Source organism: Idiotropiscis lumnitzeri, chromosome 4, assembly GCF_059441095.1.
Source record: "Idiotropiscis lumnitzeri isolate Australia: NSW breed Sydney's pygmy pipehorse chromosome 4, RoL_Ilum_1.0, whole genome shotgun sequence".
In the NCBI taxonomy this organism is placed as follows: Eukaryota; Metazoa; Chordata; class Actinopteri; order Syngnathiformes; family Syngnathidae; genus Idiotropiscis; species Idiotropiscis lumnitzeri.
Genome location: NC_142394.1, coordinates 24,599,062 through 24,620,422, shown reverse-complemented (window position 1 = coordinate 24,620,422; position 21,361 = coordinate 24,599,062). Strand labels below are relative to the sequence as shown.

The 21,361-nt window shown below is 47.1% G+C and overlaps 3 protein-coding genes across 4 annotated transcripts; 1 reads left to right on the top strand and 2 right to left on the bottom strand.

Moving 5' to 3' along the window:
• Positions 1–191: 191 nt before the first annotated feature.
• Positions 192–5,673, top strand: oxa1l (OXA1L mitochondrial inner membrane protein). 2 transcript variants are annotated; one of them, XM_088295169.1, is made up of 11 exons: positions 192–347; positions 1,418–1,549; positions 1,634–1,705; positions 1,777–1,996; positions 2,175–2,318; positions 2,402–2,487; positions 2,576–2,740; positions 2,805–2,909; positions 3,031–3,161; positions 3,919–3,999; positions 5,478–5,673. In XM_088295169.1, exons 1-11 carry the CDS (start codon positions 234–236, stop codon positions 5,542–5,544), a joined length of 1,317 nt encoding a protein of 438 aa, XP_088151295.1. In that variant the 5' UTR covers positions 192–233; the 3' UTR covers positions 5,545–5,673. The 2 variants fall into 2 exon arrangements, with proteins under 2 accessions (XP_088151295.1, XP_088151294.1); XM_088295168.1 differs by having other exon boundaries at positions 2,999–3,161.
• On the bottom strand, positions 5,674–11,982 carry slc7a7 (solute carrier family 7 member 7). Its single transcript, XM_088295167.1, has 11 exons — positions 11,890–11,982; positions 11,575–11,722; positions 10,524–11,130; positions 8,935–9,060; positions 8,626–8,770; positions 8,101–8,224; positions 7,927–8,030; positions 7,752–7,848; positions 7,522–7,671; positions 7,273–7,456; positions 5,674–5,925 (listed from the first exon to the last, which is right to left on the bottom strand). The coding sequence occupies exons 3-11, from the start codon at positions 11,011–11,013 to the stop codon at positions 5,852–5,854; spliced, it is 1,494 nt and encodes a 497-aa protein (XP_088151293.1). The 5' UTR covers positions 11,014–11,130; positions 11,575–11,722; positions 11,890–11,982; the 3' UTR covers positions 5,674–5,851.
• Positions 11,983–13,317: 1,335 nt separating this feature from the next.
• LOC148338680 (uncharacterized) lies at positions 13,318–19,744 on the bottom strand. The gene is made up of 3 exons (XM_088295165.1): positions 19,130–19,744; positions 14,337–17,425; positions 13,318–14,267 (listed from the first exon to the last, which is right to left on the bottom strand). The coding sequence occupies exons 1-3, from the start codon at positions 19,203–19,205 to the stop codon at positions 14,118–14,120; spliced, it is 3,315 nt and encodes a 1,104-aa protein (XP_088151291.1). The 5' UTR covers positions 19,206–19,744; the 3' UTR covers positions 13,318–14,117.
• Positions 19,745–21,361: the final 1,617 nt, after the last annotated feature.

Genomic DNA, 21,361 nt, shown 5'->3' with positions numbered 1-21,361 from the left:
ATATCCAGCAGTCATACAATCAGGCTTTGATTCCTCCATCACAGTCTGGTTTGGTGCCACCGCACATGAGAGAAATTATTGTATAAGAACATACCTAAAACTACTCGCGTATGTGCTTTGTTTATTCTTTTATTTGTCTGTTTTGTTTTTGATACCTTCAATAAAGTTTGTTTTAAAAAGTCTCTTCCGTCTTACTTCTCGGGTTCCGTAGTTATATCATTTCCTGTAGCAAGATGGCGGCCATGAGGAGCGGCCTGACTCCAGCTTGTGTCGTGGGACGGTTCGTCCTCACACAAAGTGCCAAACCCAAAGCGGGCGGGCAAACTCGGTCGGACATTTGGAAGCACGTATGTTTCACTCGCTCTTCTACTTGATGCCGTTCCATTCTTGTATGTGGAAGAAGGCCGAAGCGTTCATTTTAGCTGGCTAGCATCATAGGTCGTCAGTCTGACTGTGACTTTGACAGGAACATGCGACAGCAGCACCACACTGTACTCAACTAAATCCGTGCAGGTTTTGGATGTGAAATATTGACTGTTTACGGCTCTGCTGCCACCTGATGCAAGTTTCTCCATCATTCTAACCATATTCGGACACAGCTAATTTACTGGCGGAAGATTATTGCGTTCACACTATAAAAATAGGTTATAGTATAATACATTCCACATTAAAATGTGATAGGTTTATTGGTTTCATGTGAAATGTAACCCTAATCCTTGATACTGAACTTTAAAAAAAAGTTATTCCCCAGGATTTAAGTCAGTGGAAGTCATTGATCAGATTTTTGGTTTTGTTGGACTATGATGGACACAATGCTGCTGAGTCGAGGAACAACATTTAATCAACAACTAATCCATTATCAAAAAAAATATTTTTTTTTATAATTGAATCATTTAGATACCTTTTTAAAGTTAAAATTGTCCAAATGTTCTGAATTTCAGCTTCTCAACAGATCTGATTTCTGTAGTCCCCCATGAAAGCAGACTTTTTTTTTTTTTGACTCAAAATAAAACACAAGTTTTTACTGTGGATAACAATGATCAACAGTTTCCTTTTTTCTGCCATGTTATGAACTAATCCAACTGAATCATAATTTATATGTTCATGCATATTCTCCACTGTCAATTTTAAATAATGTAATGCTTTTGAATAAATGGTTGGAAATTTAAATTTGTTTCTTTTAAAACAGATTCATCGACTAATCGAGAGAGTAATCACTTATTTAAATAATCATTAGTTGTAGCCCTATTGCTCAAACCGGAACCGGTTCAACTGAGAGGTGCACTTATTGAAATTCTGCAGCTACAATGTCAAGCGTATCATAATCATCTTTTTGCCAATTTTCTGAAAATGTTTGCAAAGCAACTGCAGAGATCCTGCTTACCTTAACTCGTTGCTCTTCCTCCCACCAAACTAGCGATGGCTCCAAAGGTCTCATGTGCACACGGCATTGGACCTAAACAGTTGGGCCACCGGCGTCACATCTTCGCTGCGCAGGCGGCGCCATGAGAAGCTGCTCTGGTGTTCCGTGAGACACAACAGCACCCAGGTCAGTTGGCAAACTTGAGACTGACTCGCTCACAAGTATTCATAAGCACTGAATTTTCACCATGGTTGTTTTTGCTGAACACAGATGGTGACTGAGGGCGGCCCCCCGGTGGCAGTCAACAGCACCCCTGTCCTTCAACAAACGATCCCCGAACAGGTGGATAGAACGACATCAATAGTCAGACAAACTGGCCAAAGTGTCACCTCACAAGTGGCCATTGCTTCCAGGTCCCGCTTGGGCCTGTTTCTGTGGCGACAGGAGACGAACCTGCCCCGTGCTTGACGCAGGCAGCTGCAGACGCCGCAGAGGTCCTACAGGCTGCCATTCCAGAAGCCCGACTGGCCGAGCTGGGCTTGGCTGGCCACACTCCGGTGGGTGTCATCCAGAACCTGCTAGAGTTCATGCACATGGACGTGGGCCTACCCTGGTGGGGAGCCATTGTTGTCGGTAAGCAACCGAAACCACGCAAACAACAACTTGTATATCTTGGAAATTAGAAAATGGGTTAATAGCCTTGTCGTTATTATAAAAATGACTTTTAGGAAGTGGAAGTACTGTCGTACACCAACTAAATACCTGTCAAAGGTTCGGTGATTGAAACAAGGTGTACTGTTTGTGTCGCCAGGGACAGTGTTGGCTCGCCTGGCCGTCTTTCCCGTCATCGTCAAGGGCCAGCGGGAGGCGGCCAAACTCAACAACGTCATGCCAGAGATGACCCGGCTCAGCAGCAGGATGACCGAGGCCAAACAGAGCGGGAACAAGTTTGAATGTAAACATGGCGGTGCTCCGCTACTGTCTAGTTTGCTCCGCTTGTGTTTTGCACACACTCACGTTCATGCTGGTCCTTCGCAGTCGCCAAAGCCTACACCGATCTCACCTTGTTCCAGAAGAAGCACGACATCAACCCCCTCCGCGGTTTCCTGGTTCCTCTGGTGCAAGTCGGTATCAGTCTTGAAATGTTTGTATTAGCCACTGGCTGGAGTTGTTGTTTTTTTCTATCTGTCTGACGTTTGTCCGACTCCCTAGGCGCCCATCTTCATCTCCTTCTTCATGGCGCTGAGGAAGATGTCGTACTTGCCGGTGCCCAGCATGCAGACGGGAGGCGCGTTGTGGTTTCCGGATCTAACAGCGGCCGATCCTTTTTATCTCCTGCCTCTGGCCGTCACGGGAACCATGTTCTTCATTCTGGAGGTACGAGTCCCTGATGCCAACTCCATACTGTCAGCACGTTCAGCTTGTTCTCTATTGCGCTTAGCTCGGCGCAGAGTCGGGTGTGGACAACCCCAACCTGCGCGCCATGAAGACAGTGTTCCGGATCATGCCCTTCGTCATCCTCCCGCTCACCATCAACTTCCCCACGGTGAGGTCGTCATTGCCGCCGTCGCCTTTCTTGTTCTTGCACCTGGACTGGAAATGAAGGGTGAGCCGTCCCCTATGTTGTGTCCTCAGGCCGTGTTCACCTACTGGCTCACCTCCAACAGCTTCTCCTTGGCTCAAGTGGCGCTGCTCAGACACCCGCTGGTCAGAGACAAGCTGCGCATCCCGGAGAGGATCCAGCACTCGGCCTCGGACCTGCCTCAGAACGACGGCTTCATCACGAGCATGAAGAAAGGTTAGTTGAAATGCGGCGTTAGCTTGACTAATTTCTTCCACAACTGAGCTCATTTACTCATATCGCAAATTGCCATTAACATGCAGACGCCGTGGCCTTCTCTGCTGCTGTCTAGTTTTAGCGTACCTCCAATTTTTGGTGGGAAACCCACTCTTAAGTCAAGCATTTTACTGCACCCAGGTAATATTTTTCAGGCATTGCTGTGCTTTACATTGGAATCTGTTATTTTTTTTAAATTTTATTTTTGCTCCCCTTTATTTGAAATCTGTGGAACATTGCAAGAACATCAGGCATGGTGCATCTGGGTTGGCAGACTGGGGTGGTGGGGCCCCTTTTTAAGAAAGGATCTGAGAGTGTCTTACAACTACAGGAGAGCCACTAATCAAGCCCAATGAGGTGTTTCGGGCATCTGGTCAAGATGTCTCGTGGATGTCTCACATGCCCCACTAGGGCAGAGGTCCTGGTAATGATCCAGGATACACTAAAGCGACTAATCGTCCTGCTTCCGCGTCTAGCTTCGTCCTTTTAAAGTGCCCCTGCATTTCACCAGTCAGTTACTTGTTCATGTTTCAAATTCACCTTTTCCACACAAGCATGTACAATTAATAAGAGTGAAAGCTTTGTTCTGTGGACAGAGGTGTTTTGTGTTACAGTTGCTCCTGTGGTCTCTTCTTGTGGCACGGCGTCTTTGATGCTCATCTCATCTTTTGCCACGTGTGTTGTCAGGCCCGTTAAATATTTGCTCTGTGCCTTCCAGGATGGAAAAATGCGCAGTTGGCTCAGCAGCTGGAAGAGCGAGACAGACGCATCAAAAATCATCTGGACCTCGCCGCCAAAGGTAAGTGCCCCTTGTCCTTATTCTGTCCTGACATACACCAGGAAATGAAATTGAAAACAGACTTATCTGTTTGTTCAGTTTTGAAAATGCTCTTATCTGTAAAGTGTTTCTGACAAAAGGAAAAGAACTAATATATTTATCAGGAAACTGTGCAAACAATAATGGCAGTTAAGAATTCTTCGAGTCGTTTAATATGTGATGTTTCATTGTCTTATTCTAAAAGGTGTGTCTTTTATTTTGAAGGGTCGCTTCGTATTTCCTTTTCCTGTTTAGCGTTTTCGTTCGTCTTTCAGCTCATAGCGGCCCAGTAGTCAATGACGATATACTTTATATATATATATATGCCTTGACTTCTATTGATTGTGTTTATAAATAGGTTAATTGTGCCATCTTGTGGCCTAACTGTGCAAACAATAACGGCAGTGCTTGTTTTTCGTATTAAGTGTCGCCTGACATTTTCCAAAGCAAAATGTAAATAAAAAAAAAAAAGCCTCTATGAAATGCAAAGATTTTTTGTAAAAAAAAAAAAAAAAAAAGAAAATACATGTAAGATGAAGAATACATTATACTATGCTTGCTTGGGTGTCTTGAAAGGCACTATATTGTAGAAATCAAATTTAATTATGTGCTCAGATGTCAGTCTGTGATCTTTTCATTTGCACATATAAATAAATACACATGATAATACACATAAATCCAGCAGCTGGAATCGCGGGTTTGTCCCTGGTGCAGAAGCAGCTGAGCCGAGAACAAAAGAATAATCATTTTGTTGCCAAATTGTACTTGTACTTTCATCGGGGTGAGTGAGCGTGATTTGTCATCGATAGCGGGTGAGTTTTTTTTTTTCCCTCTCTCACTATGTTGGACTTTGCAATGTAAGGAGCAAGCTAGCAAGTGCTCGATTTACCCTCACTGGCAGGAGTTAGTCGTCTCTGTGATTAGTCATATGGACCTCAAGCTGTTGCTAGGTGGACGTCACTCAAGGTTACATTTTCCGAAGCTGCACAATTAATTAAATTTTAATCGTGATCATGATTTTGGCTGCTACAATTAGATTAAGCTGACGAATTGAAGATTGGCGCTGTGATAAATGATTTAAAATGCTGACTCTGCATGTTTTACTTTGTTAACTAGTAGTAAAACAAACACCAGAGGGCAAACGCATGGTTAAAGCTATAATATAATAAAATGCGAGCACCCCCTGACTGAAGAAAGAGAATCATGTCGGGAGAAGAAAGTGCAGCAAATATTGGAGATGAGGAGCATCATGGTGAGCAGCTTGTGCCTCGAAAGGATCAACATCAATTTTATTTATTAATTTTTTTATTTTTTAAATTTATTCTTATTCCAAGTTTGCCGTTGCTTTTAAAACTCTTATTAGTGCCATAAATATACAAATGTTTTTATGATGATAACCATGATGACAATGTTTAATCAATGAGTCCTAAATTGTCTTAATCTTTTTCTTTGTTCCTAAGGTCCACTAAGGCAGACATTTACCCACAATCCTCTGCAACAGACCCCTACGCCATCCTCCAAAAATAAGGCCACAAGCAAGACAAGGCCGTGGAAGGACATCATGTGATGAAGTGTGTCCTGTACATATTTATTGATAAATGTTGTCACCGTGTATGGATTCTATTTACATTAAAATGGAAAAGCACTTGACACAAATCCTTTCTCATTGTTTTATTATAAATAGCTCCAGCAGCACTCAGTGTTGGAGAGACAATGAATAACAGTGACTGGAGTGGCAGAATAATTGTCATCTCATAGAAGTAGTACATTTAAAAATAGATCTCTCAAGTCAAAATCTGGAAACTAACTTTCTCCACAAGAGGTGCGTGCGTATTCAATCATTGTGATCAACGTCCATTTCTGTTAAAACCGAGAAGCACACCTTCTGGATGAGCACCCCGGACTGAGCTGAAAAACATTAGCACATACAGCAGCTGGGTTAGAGGCACACTAAATTGTGAAGGGGTTTCTCGTTCACCTTTGATATATTGTGAAAATGGAGAACTTTGGGAGATGGGTTCTTTTCTTGGCGCTGTTGAGCAGTGTTATTATGTTTCGGGAATTTTAATTATAGGTTTCATTTTTGAATTGAAGTCACTGATGGTGTAGTGGTACACTCGCCCGAGTTGCGTGCGGGCAGCGTGGGTTCAGTTCCCACTCAGTGACGGTGTCTATGTCTTCCCTGTGACTGGCTGGCGACCAGTTCAGGGTGTAGTGCGCCTTTCGCCCGTAGTCAGCTGGGATAGGCTCCAGCACCCTCCCGCGACCCGGTACAGGATAAGCCGTGTGGATAATGACATGACATTTTTGAGTTTTCAGTGCAGGTTTATGTTTTTTTATTAGTTTTATTTTATTTTTTTTTAAAACCCAGTTTAGTTTTAGTATTAGGTTTTTTTTTTCTCTTGGAAATGTTTTACTTATGTGCAACATTAGAAACATAATCAGAGTACAGTTTAACAGTCCACAGACTTTGAATTACACTAAGTTTAGTCCATAATACCCGGTTAGGGTTCAATGGATGCTTCAAAAGTGAGATGCATGCATGCACCTTCATTAAACTGTTTGCCAAGTCGCCAACTTCTCAAGTGGATTTGTGGCTTGAATTTTTGTTGAGAATTAAACTGCATACTATTTTTTTTTTTAGATATATATACACTTTTTTTTTTATATTTTGGAACCAAAAAAAGGCAAACACTTCTTACCTAGCGTTGCGTTTTGGGCTGAGTTTAATGTCAAGTGCAGGTGAGCCATTTAATACAAAGCTGCACGCAAACTCGTCTCCGAGGAGCGAGGTCATCTGCTGGCTATTTTTTAGTGGCTGCTGCTTGATGGCGTCGCTTCTGTACAGCACACATTCAGAGGACTATAACTCACAGACGACTGTTCAACCTCCTTTTCCGGCCAACGGACGTGTAGTAATATCGAAATAAATATATTTAAAATCACCCCCAAAGGCTTGTGTAATAAAGTAATTTCCCCAGGCAAAAATGAAGGAAATGTTACCCTACAATTATATTTAAAATTAGTTTTAAGTATGTAAAAAGAAGTTTCAGTTTGTTTTCGTTCTTTAAAAGCATATTTTTATTTTATTTCTTTAACGAAAATATTTTTTTCAATTTTAGTTTGAATTATTTCCTTAGTTTACGTGAACAAAATTAACCTCGCTGTGGAGTCGAAAACCGCATATTACGACTGTCTGACGTTTATGTATGTTGATATTTGGGCTATTTAATGTTTGCCGTCGTATTCGCTTACCAATAATGCTTCGTAACCACACGGGCCTCTTGTGGGCTGGAGTGTAGCAGCAGAGGAAGTAAACAGGTACGCCGGACAGTGCGATGCCGATGCCAATCAAGGAGTTGACTGTGTCACTGTACAGGGGCACCACGACCAGGAAGACGGTGAGGAGGCAGAAAAGGATGGGATAGACGAGGCTGAGCTGCAAGAGAAGGTGGCATTTAGGGCTGGGAGAGCTTTTAGGACAGCCTTTGAACTGTTTCTTACCTTCAGTGGCCTCTTTCTGTCTGGCTGCTTCCAGCGCAGGTACAGTTGCCCTAGAATAGAAAGGCCTACAAAGAACCAGTAGCTGAAGCTGTAGTAGTTGATGAGCCTGAAGACGTCCTCCACACACAAGTAGATGAGCGCCATGACGCCCTGCAGGCAGAAGAGGAGGAGCCAAAAAATGTTTGAATGCAGCTATGAAGGGCATGAAGGGTGTGGTGGAGATGACGAACATTGAAGAGTAGCGCCGGGATGGGAGTGTAGCGGTCCACATGGATCATACACAGGTAGTCGGGCAGGTGGCCCTCTCTGGAGCCCACGAAGAACAGCCTTCACACACACACAACAAAATGGAATATAGACCACGTGAATGGCTGGTGGGATGGTGAGCTGCATCTCCTCACTCACCTGGAAGACGCCAGGATGGAGGCGTTGAGTCCTCCGAAGCAGGACAGAGCCACCGCCAAGGGGATGGTCCAGTTCATCACGCCAAACACCTGGTCTGCAAATGTCTATCGGTGGACACAAGCTTGATGTTAATGACCAAGATTATTTGGGCAAAGACTGAGAATTTTCACTCACCACAGCGACGGCGTCGCTGTCCAAGATGGCGTTCATGGGCAGGATGGCGTAGTAGGCTACGTTAGTCAAAATGTAGATGACCGTCACGATGGGCATGGAAATTGCGATAGCCAGTGGCAGATTCCTGCAAGCCAGTGGCACGTATTCTTGGTCATTTAATGTGTGAATATATTGGGATAGGGCGGGGCATTTCATCACCATCTTCTTATGAACACAAACAGGTTGAGTACATTGCAAATCGTCTCTGGCGTTCCCCATGGTTCTTGTCTAGGGACCCCCAATTTCTGCAGCATTTTCACTCCAGTGGATGACACCCAAGTCTACTTTTCTACCAAAGTTAAATCTACTATATTGACCCCTCTGTAAACATCTCCAGAAACTCCTCCAGCGACCACGTTGATTTTAGTTTCAGCTTCATGCTGTTATTGCTCCTCTGCCTGTCTGTCTGTCTTTCGTAACCCAGTCTGACAAGACTTGCCTCCACAACATTGACATTTTTAAATCTCATCAAATCTTCATGTGTACCTTTCTGGGTTCTTGATCTCCTCAGTGACAAAATTTAGCGTGTCCCATCCAGAGTAGGAGAATAAAGCCGAGTAAAGAGCCAAAGCGATGTCTCCGGGATCCTGAGACGATCCATCAAAGAGCCCCTCGAAGTTTTGTGTGTGACCTACGGAAAGCACCAAAAAAGTCTTTATGGCCACCATGCTGATGATCAATAAGCACGACCGAGCAGCAGTCATCTATTAACTCATTTACTGCCATTGACGGCTAAAGACGTCTCAGATCCTTATTTTTTTTTTCCACTCAGCTGGTAGTGAATGAGTTAAGAACCTTGGATTATCCTAACCAGGCCCGTGATGATGACCGCAATGAGGGCGATGACTTTGGCGTAGGTGAAGAAATCCTGCACCCTGGTTCCCCATTTCACATAGGCACAGTTGACAAAGGTTAACAAACCTGCGGGGACACGAAATGCTTTTTCAACACATTATGACAACAGGCATGCACACCCTCAAATCCCTCTACAAGATCCATCCGTGCTGACGTTTGCTCTGCGCTTCCGTGTCGTAGGAAGCGGTGCTGCTGACCGGAGCGTACAGGAAACAGCTGAGTTGCAGCGCATGCATTCAACACTATGCTGTTCTCCCTTCTCCCTCCCTGTCCTCGGCCACCCTCCTGAGTCACCAGAACTCACTAGCGCCCCCTTTGCTCCCCACCAAAGTCCCATGCCAACACTATCATCTTCCAGCATATTGACAGCTCCCGGTATTTTGAACCGTTTTATTTGGAACTCGGCAGGAAGGAGGCTTAAAGACAACAAGAGCCACGCCGAGGTCGTCCGAGAGGAGCGACATAAGCCGAGGCGTGTTGCTAGAGAAAAGAAAGAAGGCGCTCAGATTGCATTTCAGAAGACGGGAGATGCAGCCTGGTCCCTCACATGCTGATGGGAAGCTGCTGTATTAGTTTTGCACTTTATTCCCAATTCGGGGACTCACAATCAGTCATGTTTCTTCTTGTGTCTCGTATTAAAACTCGGATAGCACTTGCACGCCAACATATTTGGACAGTAAGCCAGACGGGCGAAAGGAAATTTGTGTCAGAAGCATGTCAACATTTCCACCATCAAGCAAGGCATCATTTACTATGAATGCTTCAAATTTTTGGGTGGTGGATTAAAATGGCCACTGCAAATGGAAATGTCTTTTCGAGGCTTCCCCCCCCCCCCCCCCCGCCCATCCAGCCTGTGACTTTTGTGGGATTCAGTCTGGGAATGCTCTTCATTGATTTGGCCTAAAAATGACCAGGACAAAGTGTGCCGGAGATTTCCACTTTAGCACCGAAGCAATCATTTGATGGCATCTGTTTAACACTGCGACACAAATAGTTGCGTTCCAAATGAATATTTTAAAGTTAAAGATACTTGGAAGACAAGACTGTTTTCCTGACTGTTGTGTCGGGGTCAGAGTCTCAGCTCAGTAAGGACTTTAACTTGCACCTATCAGCTCTCCTTATCACCCCGTGCGCGTGTGTGTGTGAGTGAATGTGATAAAAACGCTTTAAGGATGTGCAAGTGCTGCTACTTACAAAGTAATGGCATATAAAGGCTTATCTGTAAGACTTCCGCAACAAGTTCTGGCTTTGCGTCTGGGCCTCCGGTTGCCCAAGCATCGGCGCATTTTTTTGCTTAGCGAGCATGTCACGTGTGTTTCTTAATACTTGGGTCAGTTTGTCAGAGTTGCTCTTTTGTGTCGGCTTGGAAAGGTCAGCTGTTTCTTCAAGGAAGTTTTCTGCCGTTTCCACGGCAAAAAAAAAAAAAAAAGTAAAGAGCGTGACTCGTACTGGGATTTTTAAACCCGCAGCAGCTTCCTTCTTCCAATGCGGTTTCACTTCTGTGTAACGGGTGACGGGCGTCTACTTACATATGCATGCGGCCGCCAGCAGCCGGTTGGCCACGTACGGCGCTATGCAGGTGGGGAAGATGGGCTGCACCATGTAGTTGGAGAAGGTGATGGCGATGACGGCTTGGCTGGTGGGCTCGATGATGAGCAGTGACGTCCACAGGCGGATGAAGGCCAGGAAGCCCCCGAAAGCCTCCAGGATGTATGCATAGGAGGCCCCCGATTTGGTGATGGTGGTCCCCAGCTCCGCGTAGCACAGCGCCCCAAAGACAGAGAAGATGCCGCCGACCGTCCATACCACCAGAGACAGCCCATAGGAGGCGCTATGGATGAGGACACCCTTGGGTGATACGAAGATGCCCGAGCCGATCATGTTGCCCACGATCAAGCAAACCCCGTTGAGAAGGGAGATCTCCTTTTTCAACTTCATGGATTCCTGGGATTTTTCGGCCTTGACAGATGGGGGGCGGCCATCGGAAGGCTCTTCTGTCGAAAGCGGACTAAAAGACATCCTGTCTCTGTTTTTCTCAGTCAATTTTCTATCCAGTTGTCTGGTTAGGATCCGAACCCGCTCAAGCCGAATGGCTCGCCGAAACGTCTGTGGCTATCTGAGATGTTCTCCTGCCATCTGTGGAGAAAAACCCAAGTTCACATGAGGGATGCCGTTAACCATGGGGGACGGCATACGAAGTTTCATCTGCCGACGGTGTTCTTTTCGAACCGTTAACACTTTCACAGTGTCAGCATGCTGGCTACTCACGTGTTTTCCAAAGTTCATTATCAACAGCCCCCCCCCCCCCCACCAGCAGCAGGAACTACAAATGGAGCTTGATGACGACTCACACTTTCTTCACCCTCTCAATCTAAAATATTGCTCTGCTTCTTAGTATTTCCAGTCCATGAATGGATGAAGATTGCGAAAGTAAAACACGCCTCTCAACAGTTGACTAAAGTGGTCTGTTTTTCTCCACAAGCATTCTTTCAACAATGTCAAATAATGAGCAGAAAAAAAGTCCTGGGAGAGGAGAAGGAAGGTGTCGTTATGATGCGTTGGTTGAGGAGAAGCTGTTACCTTTCAGGAGTAGAAGAGGCGCAAGCCCAGGACTTTGTCTTTGCTTCTGATACAAGTGGTGCCACAGCCTCTCCGCGTACGCATGGGAGTAAGGTTCAAAGAAGGCGCTGATAAGTCCGCCCACTCAAGGTTAGATTCTCCCTTGGCTCTTTATCAGAGAAACAAAGACTGATCAATCCCCGTCATTGATCGCTCTCGGGATTCACATGGTACTTATTTCTCATCTGAAAATAGATGTCACTTTCATTGCTGGGATTCAGAGAGAGGAAAAAGTGATCCATGATCAAATTATTCAGAAAACATTTGAAAGCTTACCTTGTCACGTGTCCTTGTAAAAAAAAAAAAAGTGCAGTGTTGTTGCTGTGTGCTGAGCTGCTGTGTCCTCTTCCTCTGCTGCTTCCTCTTCCTCGTGCACTTGAGCCTTTTTATACACTCATGCTGTCTGCTTAGGAAAGGCGTGTGGTGTGTGGGTGTTGGGGGTAGGGGGCGCGGTAGTCACAATTAACTGTCTTTGTGTCTCCTGAGTGACTTTAATGAGATTATAGCACACATCAAAACTGACAAAATAATGGGCCACCGGGGGTCCTTTCACACAATTATTACTGCCACTCAGTTCAATGGAATTGTGTTTATCATCATTTTTACAGAAAAAGAACATAAAAGTCACAGTTCGGCATCCCAAGCAAAATACGCTTACAAATAATTTTATTCTGTACGTGTTTGTGTACTGAATAATTTCTGCGTAATTCTGTATAAAGCTGGGATACAGAATGATGGCGCCCTCTTGTGGTCCATCAAAATTGACAGCGATAAAATTAAATCAGTGATTCCCAACCAGTTCACAAAGTCTCATGGCACATTACCAAACAAATATGTGAGGAAAAAGTGGATATGCATCAATTATATAATTTCTTCCATCGATCAGAAGATCATTTGTTTGTTCTGTCTTTCACTCAAAGTCGCTGGCAAAGATAGATGGACAGACCAATAAAGTAAAATTTGATCATTTCCCATGCGCATCACAGCTGTCAAGGATTGTTTTGGGGTTTTATTTCCAATTGTCTTGTTATTTTGCAAATTCCTTCACTCAACACGTCTGCTTTGGATGCAGGTTGAAGTTGCGTGTTTGTGTGTATTCATTGACGATGACCGATTGTGTTGCATTGATCAATTGTTTATTGAAGTGACCGATGAACGCGTGATTGCGAAACATTTGATGGCGATCTCAGCGCTTTTGTTCCACTCGCTGTCCTGGACGTTCTTTCCCTTGGCGACCGGTTGCCATGTAGGCTGAAAACGGTGAGGATGAAAGACTGCTTTTTGGGGACAGCTGGGCCAGGTCCGTCCCTGCCTCCCCCCCATCCTGCTCCCAGTCACTCTGGAGGGGTCTGGGGTGGCTTGAAGGGGAGGGGGGGTGGTATTGTGTGGGGATTAGAGCTTCCTGTGTGTCAGCTCATTACACGGGTGGGATGGAAGGGGGGTTAAGGAGTGAAATGAAAGCGAAAATGAAAGAGTGTGCATGAAAAAGTATGACACAGAGAGGGGGAGTTGCAGGGGGGGTTAGGTGATGGCCTCTCCAGCTGCACACACAATCACGCCCTCACAGGCTTTGATTATCCTTCTCACACGCACTCACACATACACACACAGGGGAACATATTAAAAAAGACTGTGGGCAAGAAAAAGCTGAATTAGGTGCAGACAAAGGAACGCCCCCCCCGCCTCCCTCCCTCACCGCCCCTTCCCAATCCATTCACATTGAGCTTGCTCAAAAAAACTAAAAAAAAAAAAAACCCAGAATAAGAGACTGCTTTTTAAATCACAGCATATCATAGCAGTCCACAAATTATGCATGATGATGCCCTCTGGTGGTTGTTAGAAGTACATCGGCAACAACAGACTAATCTGATTAACTTCTGAGTGAAATCTTTATGCTCAAAAATTGGTTGAATAACTAGCCACAGGGGCGAGGCTATTCTAGCTAACGCAGTGTTCAATGACGGAGAGGAAACACAGTGCATCCGCTTTTCACGTGGCCATTGTTTTATTACCTTGTAAGGTTGCAAAGTTTTCAATCATTTGGCTGGACTGTCAAAAAGGGGGCATGGTTTGAGGGAGTCGGCTTGGGAGTTACGCGGTCAACAATCATCACAAAGTAGCATTATCCATTCATAGTGACACATTCTCGACTGGAGATGCTGGAGCGGCACACGCGTTCAGTAGCAGCGTCACAAATACACAGTGAAAAGAACAAAGCAAAGAAGAATGTGAAAGTAAGGTGTAGAAGGTCGGTTGTAATTTCAAGCGTGACCGTACAAAGGTTATACGGCTGCTTATGGTGTGCACTCGAGTCAAATATGTTGCTCGTGCTGTCCACTTTGTCGACGATAAGGCCTCAATGTGCTCTTTGAAAAACAACAAAACCAGTCTAAAGCGAGTGACTATAACACAAACTACAACTATCACCTGTATGAGATGACGGGACTAGAAAAAAAAGACATTGGCCTGTCAATAATACGTACTAAAGTATCTTATCCATAAGTTCAGCAAGCAGCCTCATCACAATGAAGCTTCGCTTCTGGATCTGCATCACCTTCCTTTTCTTCCTTGGAGCTTGGATCCTCAGCGTCACTCTTGTTACTTTGACCCTTGGAGGAAGTGGCCAAAGCAACAGGGTGAGTTTTCATGTGACCCTGCGAATGAGAAGCAGTCCTGCATTAAACTGCAACGTGCTAATAAATTTCTCAATGAAAAAGTTGTACCTTTAGGCCACTGCGGCTGGCGTACAGTTTTCCGCACTGGGAACAGCTGTAGGGTTTGTCCGTGCGGGGATGTTGGGAGCGCGCGCCCGACGCAGTGACGGGTGGCTCCGGGCTGTCTGAAGTCTCTTTTTCCGGTTCCGCTAGAGTAGGAGGTGGTGGCACCGTGAATGTGGTGTTGTCTCTCTCGCTGTCGCTCTGGGACACTTCCGGCGGGACGCTAATATCGGCTGCCGAGTTGCAAGTCGCTGGGCTCGCTGGAGGGCTGTGCGCTATAATAGGATTTGCGGTAGTTGTGCATTTGTAGCTTTCATTGATGCCAATCTTGCTGGTCTCGTCGAGCTTTGACAAGCATAAAGAGACGGGGGCATCGCCGCCGTTCACTGCGGCAGAACCAGAGCTAATTGAGGGGGCTTTGCCAGGGCTTCCCACGTCAGGGTGCGGCTCCTCTTGGGGGATATTCAAGGGGCTACCGTCATCAAGGTTGTTGTCGCTCAGATCCAAAGGGTCCTCAGGTCCTGCCAAGTGGGGAATATGGGTCAGAGGTGGGCTAGCGCTGGGTGCGGAGCCTTCAGATTCCTCCAACTTGACATCACAAGCTGTGACTGTCTTCGCAGGGGCGTTTTTGGAGGTTGTAGTTGTAAGAGCCAGCGGAAGAAGCTGTTGAACTTGCGACGGTGAGCTATCCAAGTCGTTTTCCGCATCATCAACAAAGGCCGTGTTCTCCATTTCTGTGCCATCGTCTGCTTGCATTGGATCTTCATTGGGCGGTATCTGCCCTCCGAGGTGTAGGCGGATGTGATGCTGAAGAACTAAGGCATTGGTGAACTTCCGTGGGCACAGCGGGCAGGAGTTAAGCGCCCGGGAGTTGGCCGGTCTGGCTCGATGAGTGGCCAGGTGGGCCCGCAGGCTGCCCTTGGTGGAGAAGGAGCGACCGCAGAGCTTACAAGGGAAGGGGCGTTCTCCCAGGTGAGTGGCCTGGTGCAAGCGCAGGGCTCGAGCACAGCTGAGGACCCGAAGGCACACTCCACACTGATTGGCCACTTGGGCGGCCGGCAGAGGTGAAGTGGTGGAGACGGTGGCGGTCAAGTTGGCGCCTGTGACGCCCTGACTGGGATTGGGACTGATGCCGAGGGTGGATAACATTTCCCTGTGATAGACACTGGTGGCGGTAGTCAGGTCGTGACCGTTCGTGTTGGCCTCAGCCAGGGTGAGTGAGGTGGCGGAGGAAGACGAGGCTCCTTCTTGCGGCTGCTTCTCAAGCTTCTGTACCAGACGCTGCAGCTTGGAGGTGTCTGAGGTCTGAGCCAAAGTGGCGGGAGAGGAGGTGGGAGAAGAGGTGGATCCTTTTGGGAATGGCGGGAAAGGGAAGGGGAGCTGATGTGCTGAAGTGAGGTGGGAGGCGGACGGGTGGCCCGTGGGCCGCAGGAGGGCCATGTGGTGTGGGGAGGCACCACCTGGGAAGAGAATCTTGGGGAGGTGAGCCACTTGGGAGTAGGATACAGATGTGTGGAGGGCTGAATGAGGAGGAGTGTTTTCATCAAAGCGCTGCTGCTTCACTCCTTTAAACTGACTCGCCAGTGAGGAAGAGGACAAGGATGATGTGGAAGCAGGCGGCACAGAGCCCGGTGCGCCAGCAACTGCTGAGGCCCGGTTCAGCTGTAGCAGGGAATGCGCTGTTGACAGTAGCGCCATGTCGACGGAGGGAGGTAGAGGTAGAGAGGAAGGAGAAGGTCGTGGGGATGTGCTGGACAGGAATCCCAAAGTCATGTTCTCCGTCAAGCTGGAGGGAACGCTTCCTTTCACTCCGTGAAATGACTCATCGTCGTCGGCTCGGCGCTTCCTCCGTCTCTGGACAACGCTGGAGACTGACGCGCTTGGCGTTTGATCCGAGAGAGCAGGGGGCAGCAGCGAAAGGGAAAGCTCCGGGTTCTGCTCTCGGTGGCGCAGAAAATGAGCTTTGAGGTTGCCTCTTGTGGTGAATCGGCTCAGGCACACAGGACACTGGTACGGTCTCTCGCCCGTGTGCGATCTCAGATGAATCTGCAGGGAGGAGTCACTGCTCAAGACCTTGCCGCAAAAACGGCACATGTGCTGTGGTCGTCCCGACGTTGAGGTGGAGCCCAGAGAGGACGCATACGGGAGCTCTTGGGAATGGCTGCCGGCGGGGAAGCTCACACCATTGCCATGAGCGAATAAAGCGGTACTGGACGAGGAGCGTGGCGGCAGCCCCAAAGACAAGGAGAGTGGATGAAGGGAGGCCATGGATGAGCTGGACACGGCAGACGATATGGAAGACGATGTTCTGCTGCCATTGATCTGCGGAGTGCCTTGCTTGGAGTGAGGTGGCTGGGAAAAGAGGGATGACGGAAGGCCAGAAAACAGCGACGCCGCAGTTGTGGTGACCGGCGTGGCAGTTGAGGGGTGCGCTGGCGATGACGTCGTGGCTTTCTGGTGGCTCTCTGCCCCGCTGACTCGCGGGTTTGCATCCTGCCCCAGGACGACGCCTCCTAGCTTCAAAACGTGCCTGCAAATTTCCTCGGTGATCTGCATCTGGTGTATTTGCCTCTGTTGTAAAACTCGAAGCTCCTCTAGCAGTACCGCCAGGGTGGGCGGCACCTGAAGAACTTGCGGGCCGGGCAAGTTGGAAGCCTGGTGCTGAGGTGGGCTGTCGCCGCCGCATTGGGTGGGAAGGCACTGGGAGGACGAGGAGGAGGTAGTGGTTGTGGCATAAACGCCCATCGTCGGGGAGGCCATGGTGGAATGTGACATGGCTTGGCTGCTTGAGGTCTGACCCAAAGGCGGAGGCGAGTGCCTCTGTGAAGACAACGATGGGTGAGGAAAGTCCGGAGAGAGGGAAGAGTGAGTATTCGGCAGGGAGGTAGCGAAGGTCGCGATGTGGTTGGGCCAGTGGGGAGGGGGCGAGCTCTCGTTGGGCAAGGAGGGTGCGTGGAGCCCGCCGGGGGACGGGCGAGGGGCCAAAGGGGGCTGGCAGTCTTGGAGTGAGCTTGGGGAGGAGGAGGAAGAGGACCCCGATGAGGTGACTTCGGACCCGAGAGAGGTGGATGGTGACTTTATGCACAGGAGATCATCTGAAAAGGAAAAAAAAATGAAAGCCCAGAAAAGCAAAATTTTCTTGGGCGCTTTTGTCTTTTGGTCAAAATCAGTGCCATCGCATTTTGCTTTTTACCCATCGTGCTTTTTCGTTTGCACTTTTATTATTTTTAGTTTGAACGTGTCTTTTTGTCTTCAGGTTTTAAGTCACCTAAAGGGTTAGTAATCAACATCATCTTCTGAAGAAACACTGCTGAACAATCAAGTAGAAGTAAGTAGTAGTAGTCGTGTGTTTGTACGCACGTGCGTGTGTGTGCGCGCGTGTGCGTTGTCTCAAAGTCCTCAAACACACAAAAAAAAGCTCCCAGTGCACCTTGTTGTCAAGGCAACATATTTCCCAGGACAATGGGCATCACCAAGACAACCCCTAACCCCTCTTAAACGCCCCTACGCCCCCACCCCCGCTCTGTCGCTGTCTTTCATCTCCCCATTCACCCTTCCCCCCTTACGTCACAGAAGAGGTCAAGGGTCAGGCCAAGCTGAGGGTCCTGGCACTGTCCGCACATTCTGATTGGTCAACTCATCTAACCTCTGCCGCTCAGGGGTCAAATTCTTTCAGAATCTTGAGCGCAGAGTGAGAAAAAAGCAAAGTGCGTGTATGCGTGTGGGTGTGTGTGTGTGGAAGGGGGTGTTGGGCGAGGGGGGGGGGGGGCGGAACAATGGCGAGAGTAACTTAACTATTCCCTCCTGTGGAGGTGAAGTCATTTATAAATTAAAAAAAAAAAATCTGTCTTTTAAATTCAAAAGTCCAATGTAGGTGCGTAAACTTTTGAGTTAGTGCTCACTAGAGCGATGCTTCTCGGAGTCGAGGACTTGGACTGCGCTGTAGCTTGGGAGTCCGCAAATTATTTTGCAATGAATTGAATGAATCATGTCTCGTTTGAAAAAGAAATTAAGCAGCCAATCAACGCTAGCGTAGCTACGAAGAGCTCTTATATGATTGTGATGTATCATTACATGCTGTTAATCTCACATCCCCAAACTAACAAACCTTTTTTTTTTAGTTTTTATAAGAACAAAAGGTACATTACAGGAATAAAGTCACTTTTATAACGAAGGTGCGCGTACCGAAGGCGTAATTTACGAGATTAAATTTGTATTTTTTAAATTCATTTATTAAAATATGACTGTGTTCTTTCACTAAACTTTATCTTTAATATAATATGAAGTTTATCTTGGGGGAAAGACTTTATTCTTCAGGAGTACGAATTTATTTCTCGACAAAATAGGTCTTTGTTCTTGTCAGGATTATGACTTGTTTCTCAAGGGGGAGGCCAAACAACTTTATTTTCATAACTTTGCTACTTTGTACTCTAAAGTATATACATTTTTTGTTGTAACATTTTTACTTCCCTTTTTCCCAGTATACTTTGTAGTTTTGAAAGCTTATGAGGACTACTTTTAAAAATGTGTCCCTGGAATCTGGACATAGAAAGTTCGAACTCCCCTGAAGTAGAGAAGCAGGAGAAAGGGAGCAAAGGGGGTGCTATTGAAAGATCAGCACAATAGAAAGAAGGGTGCAAAGACACCCCCCCCCCCAAAAAAAAAAATACACCGTCAAAAAGCTCCAGCTGCCTGTTGCTTTGGGGCCTCCAATAACCAGGACCCCAAATCCGCAAACGTCGCCTATCAAGGAACACATTTCGAGAGACGCACGGATGATCCCACGTTTGATTCCTTACCGTGAGCGACGACCCTCGGGCCCCCCGGATCGGCGTTGACGAGATGTTGGGGTCTCTTCTGTTTCCGGCGTGACATGATTCACGATGAGCCAGGAGGAGGTGCAGGAGGAGGAGGGTGGTCGCTGTTGCCAATGGCTTGGCGACACTCCTCAAATGCATCCACGACAAGAGATTCCTAAAGTTCCCGCAAGTTTCCCTTGAAAGAATCCGCTGGAAAGAAAAGGAGAGGAGAGAAGCTCTTGCAGGTCGTCATAAGAGGCTGCAGTGTATGTATGGCTTATCCAAAGTCTCCTCTCCCCCCCTGACAAAAAAAAAAAAAAACTTGTCCAATTTGCGCCCCTCCTCTCCCACGACTTGCCCGGCTGCATGCACATGTAGCGAACACGCACACGCACACACGAACACACGCGCGTACGCACACACAACCACTCCTTGTTCTGCCGTATTTGCATTTCAATGGCGTGGAACTCGCATCCTCCCCTTTTCTCTCCTCTCCGTTCCTTCTCTTGTCCCTCGACTTACGTTCACCAAACGTCGCAAATGTGCGGACAGAGAATTAAGTAGGCGCAGAAATGCAGGCAACGACAATACAACAGGTGCTCCACATAATGCGCAGACCCCCCCCCCACTCCGCGAGTCAAAATGCCAAAAGTGAAATAAAGACTTCCAAATGCACAATGGAGCCAATTTGTGAAGCGGGCACGAGCCCGCCAGCAGTAACATGCGCGCGCGCTCACGCAGTCACGCATTTGCGCTCTATTTAAATAGCAAGGAGCGATTAGAAAGATGTATGACAATGACGTGCAGGACACAGTTGAGTGAGGAACTCCCCCCCCCACCCTACCCCCTCTCACTATGAAGCTCAGGCCGGATCCCGTGGCGCACTGCACAATGCCCCCCTTTCACCTCCTGTTACCTCCCGTTCCGTGCGGAGTTTTGGATAAAATGAGGAGTAGGGGACTGTGCTGAACCTGTGTGAGGGAATTCACTAACCTGAGCTGCCAATTCTTCATATTGAAAGGGGGGCGGGGCACCAAAAGCGAGAGTGACTGATGTTGGTTGTGGATGCCTACTGGAAAACATTTGATGTTAAACAGAGCTCAGCTCCACAAAAATTGAAGTTAATGTATATGAATTTACATTCGACGATCTGACCATGAATTCTGTTTTCTTGGCACTTGCAATTGAGAGCTAGGTCATTTAAGTTGTTAATGATTAGGATTTTTGTGAGGTGTATCTGTCATAGTGTATTGCACAGCAAAGATAAGAGTGAAAGTGGACTCCAGGAAGAATAGCGGTGGTGTCTGCCCAAGCTATTGGAGAGCCTGAAAAATGAAATCGTGTTCAAAGTGCTTTTAATAGTTTGAACGAAGGTGAGGTCAGCATGGGTATCCTCTTATCCAATCAGGTGTCAGGATTCAATTACGTCACTTTCTGTCACTGGCAATGTTGCGATTAAAAAAAAAATAATAATAATTGTCAGCTTACTATTGACAACTTTTTAACTGACTAGACAGTTTGCTTTTAATTGAATTTTAAACACGTGTTTCTTTCTGTGGGTATTGGAATTTAATAGTAAATTATACAACAGGTCAAATATGACAACGCCATCTTGGTTTGACAACGATGTGATTTGTTTCGAGGCAGACAATAAAGAGCTGAATGGAAAAAAATAAAGTTGGCTGCATGTTTGCGTAGAGTTTTGGGGGTGCCCGGGTTATCACCTCTACTGCTCGGGCTGCCCTCTGCCCTAGGATTGGGAGCGTTCCCTCAGATTGGGGGAGACTGGCCTGCTGGGTGGCTCTGGGGGTTGCTCTGTGTCTTGACAATTGTTTGGTTGCAACTATGAGCGGGTGGGCCGTGCTGGGGGGCTGCCCATGGATTGGTTGTGGCTGGCCTGGATAAACGGGCACTGTGGTGGGTGTCTGGTGGTCCTGTCTCCATGTCCCAGCTACTGGAGCCCCGAGCCAGATCCCCTCTGGGTGGTGACCTGAGGGGTGTGGCATTGGAGCTGCAAGCCGGTCGGCTCCTGAGTATTTGCCGCTCGTTGACAATACCTGGTTTGACGGGGCCGTTTTCCGTGCCCTGGCAGTTTCTTGCCGTCTCAGGAGCCCCTTGACTTCGGCAGCTCTGCATTGTGTCGCTTAAATGCTTGTTTGCAGTTTTGTCTTGAATTTAGACTTGCATTTAAGTCAGCCAATTTAAGATTGCATTTCAGAAAAAAACGTCAAC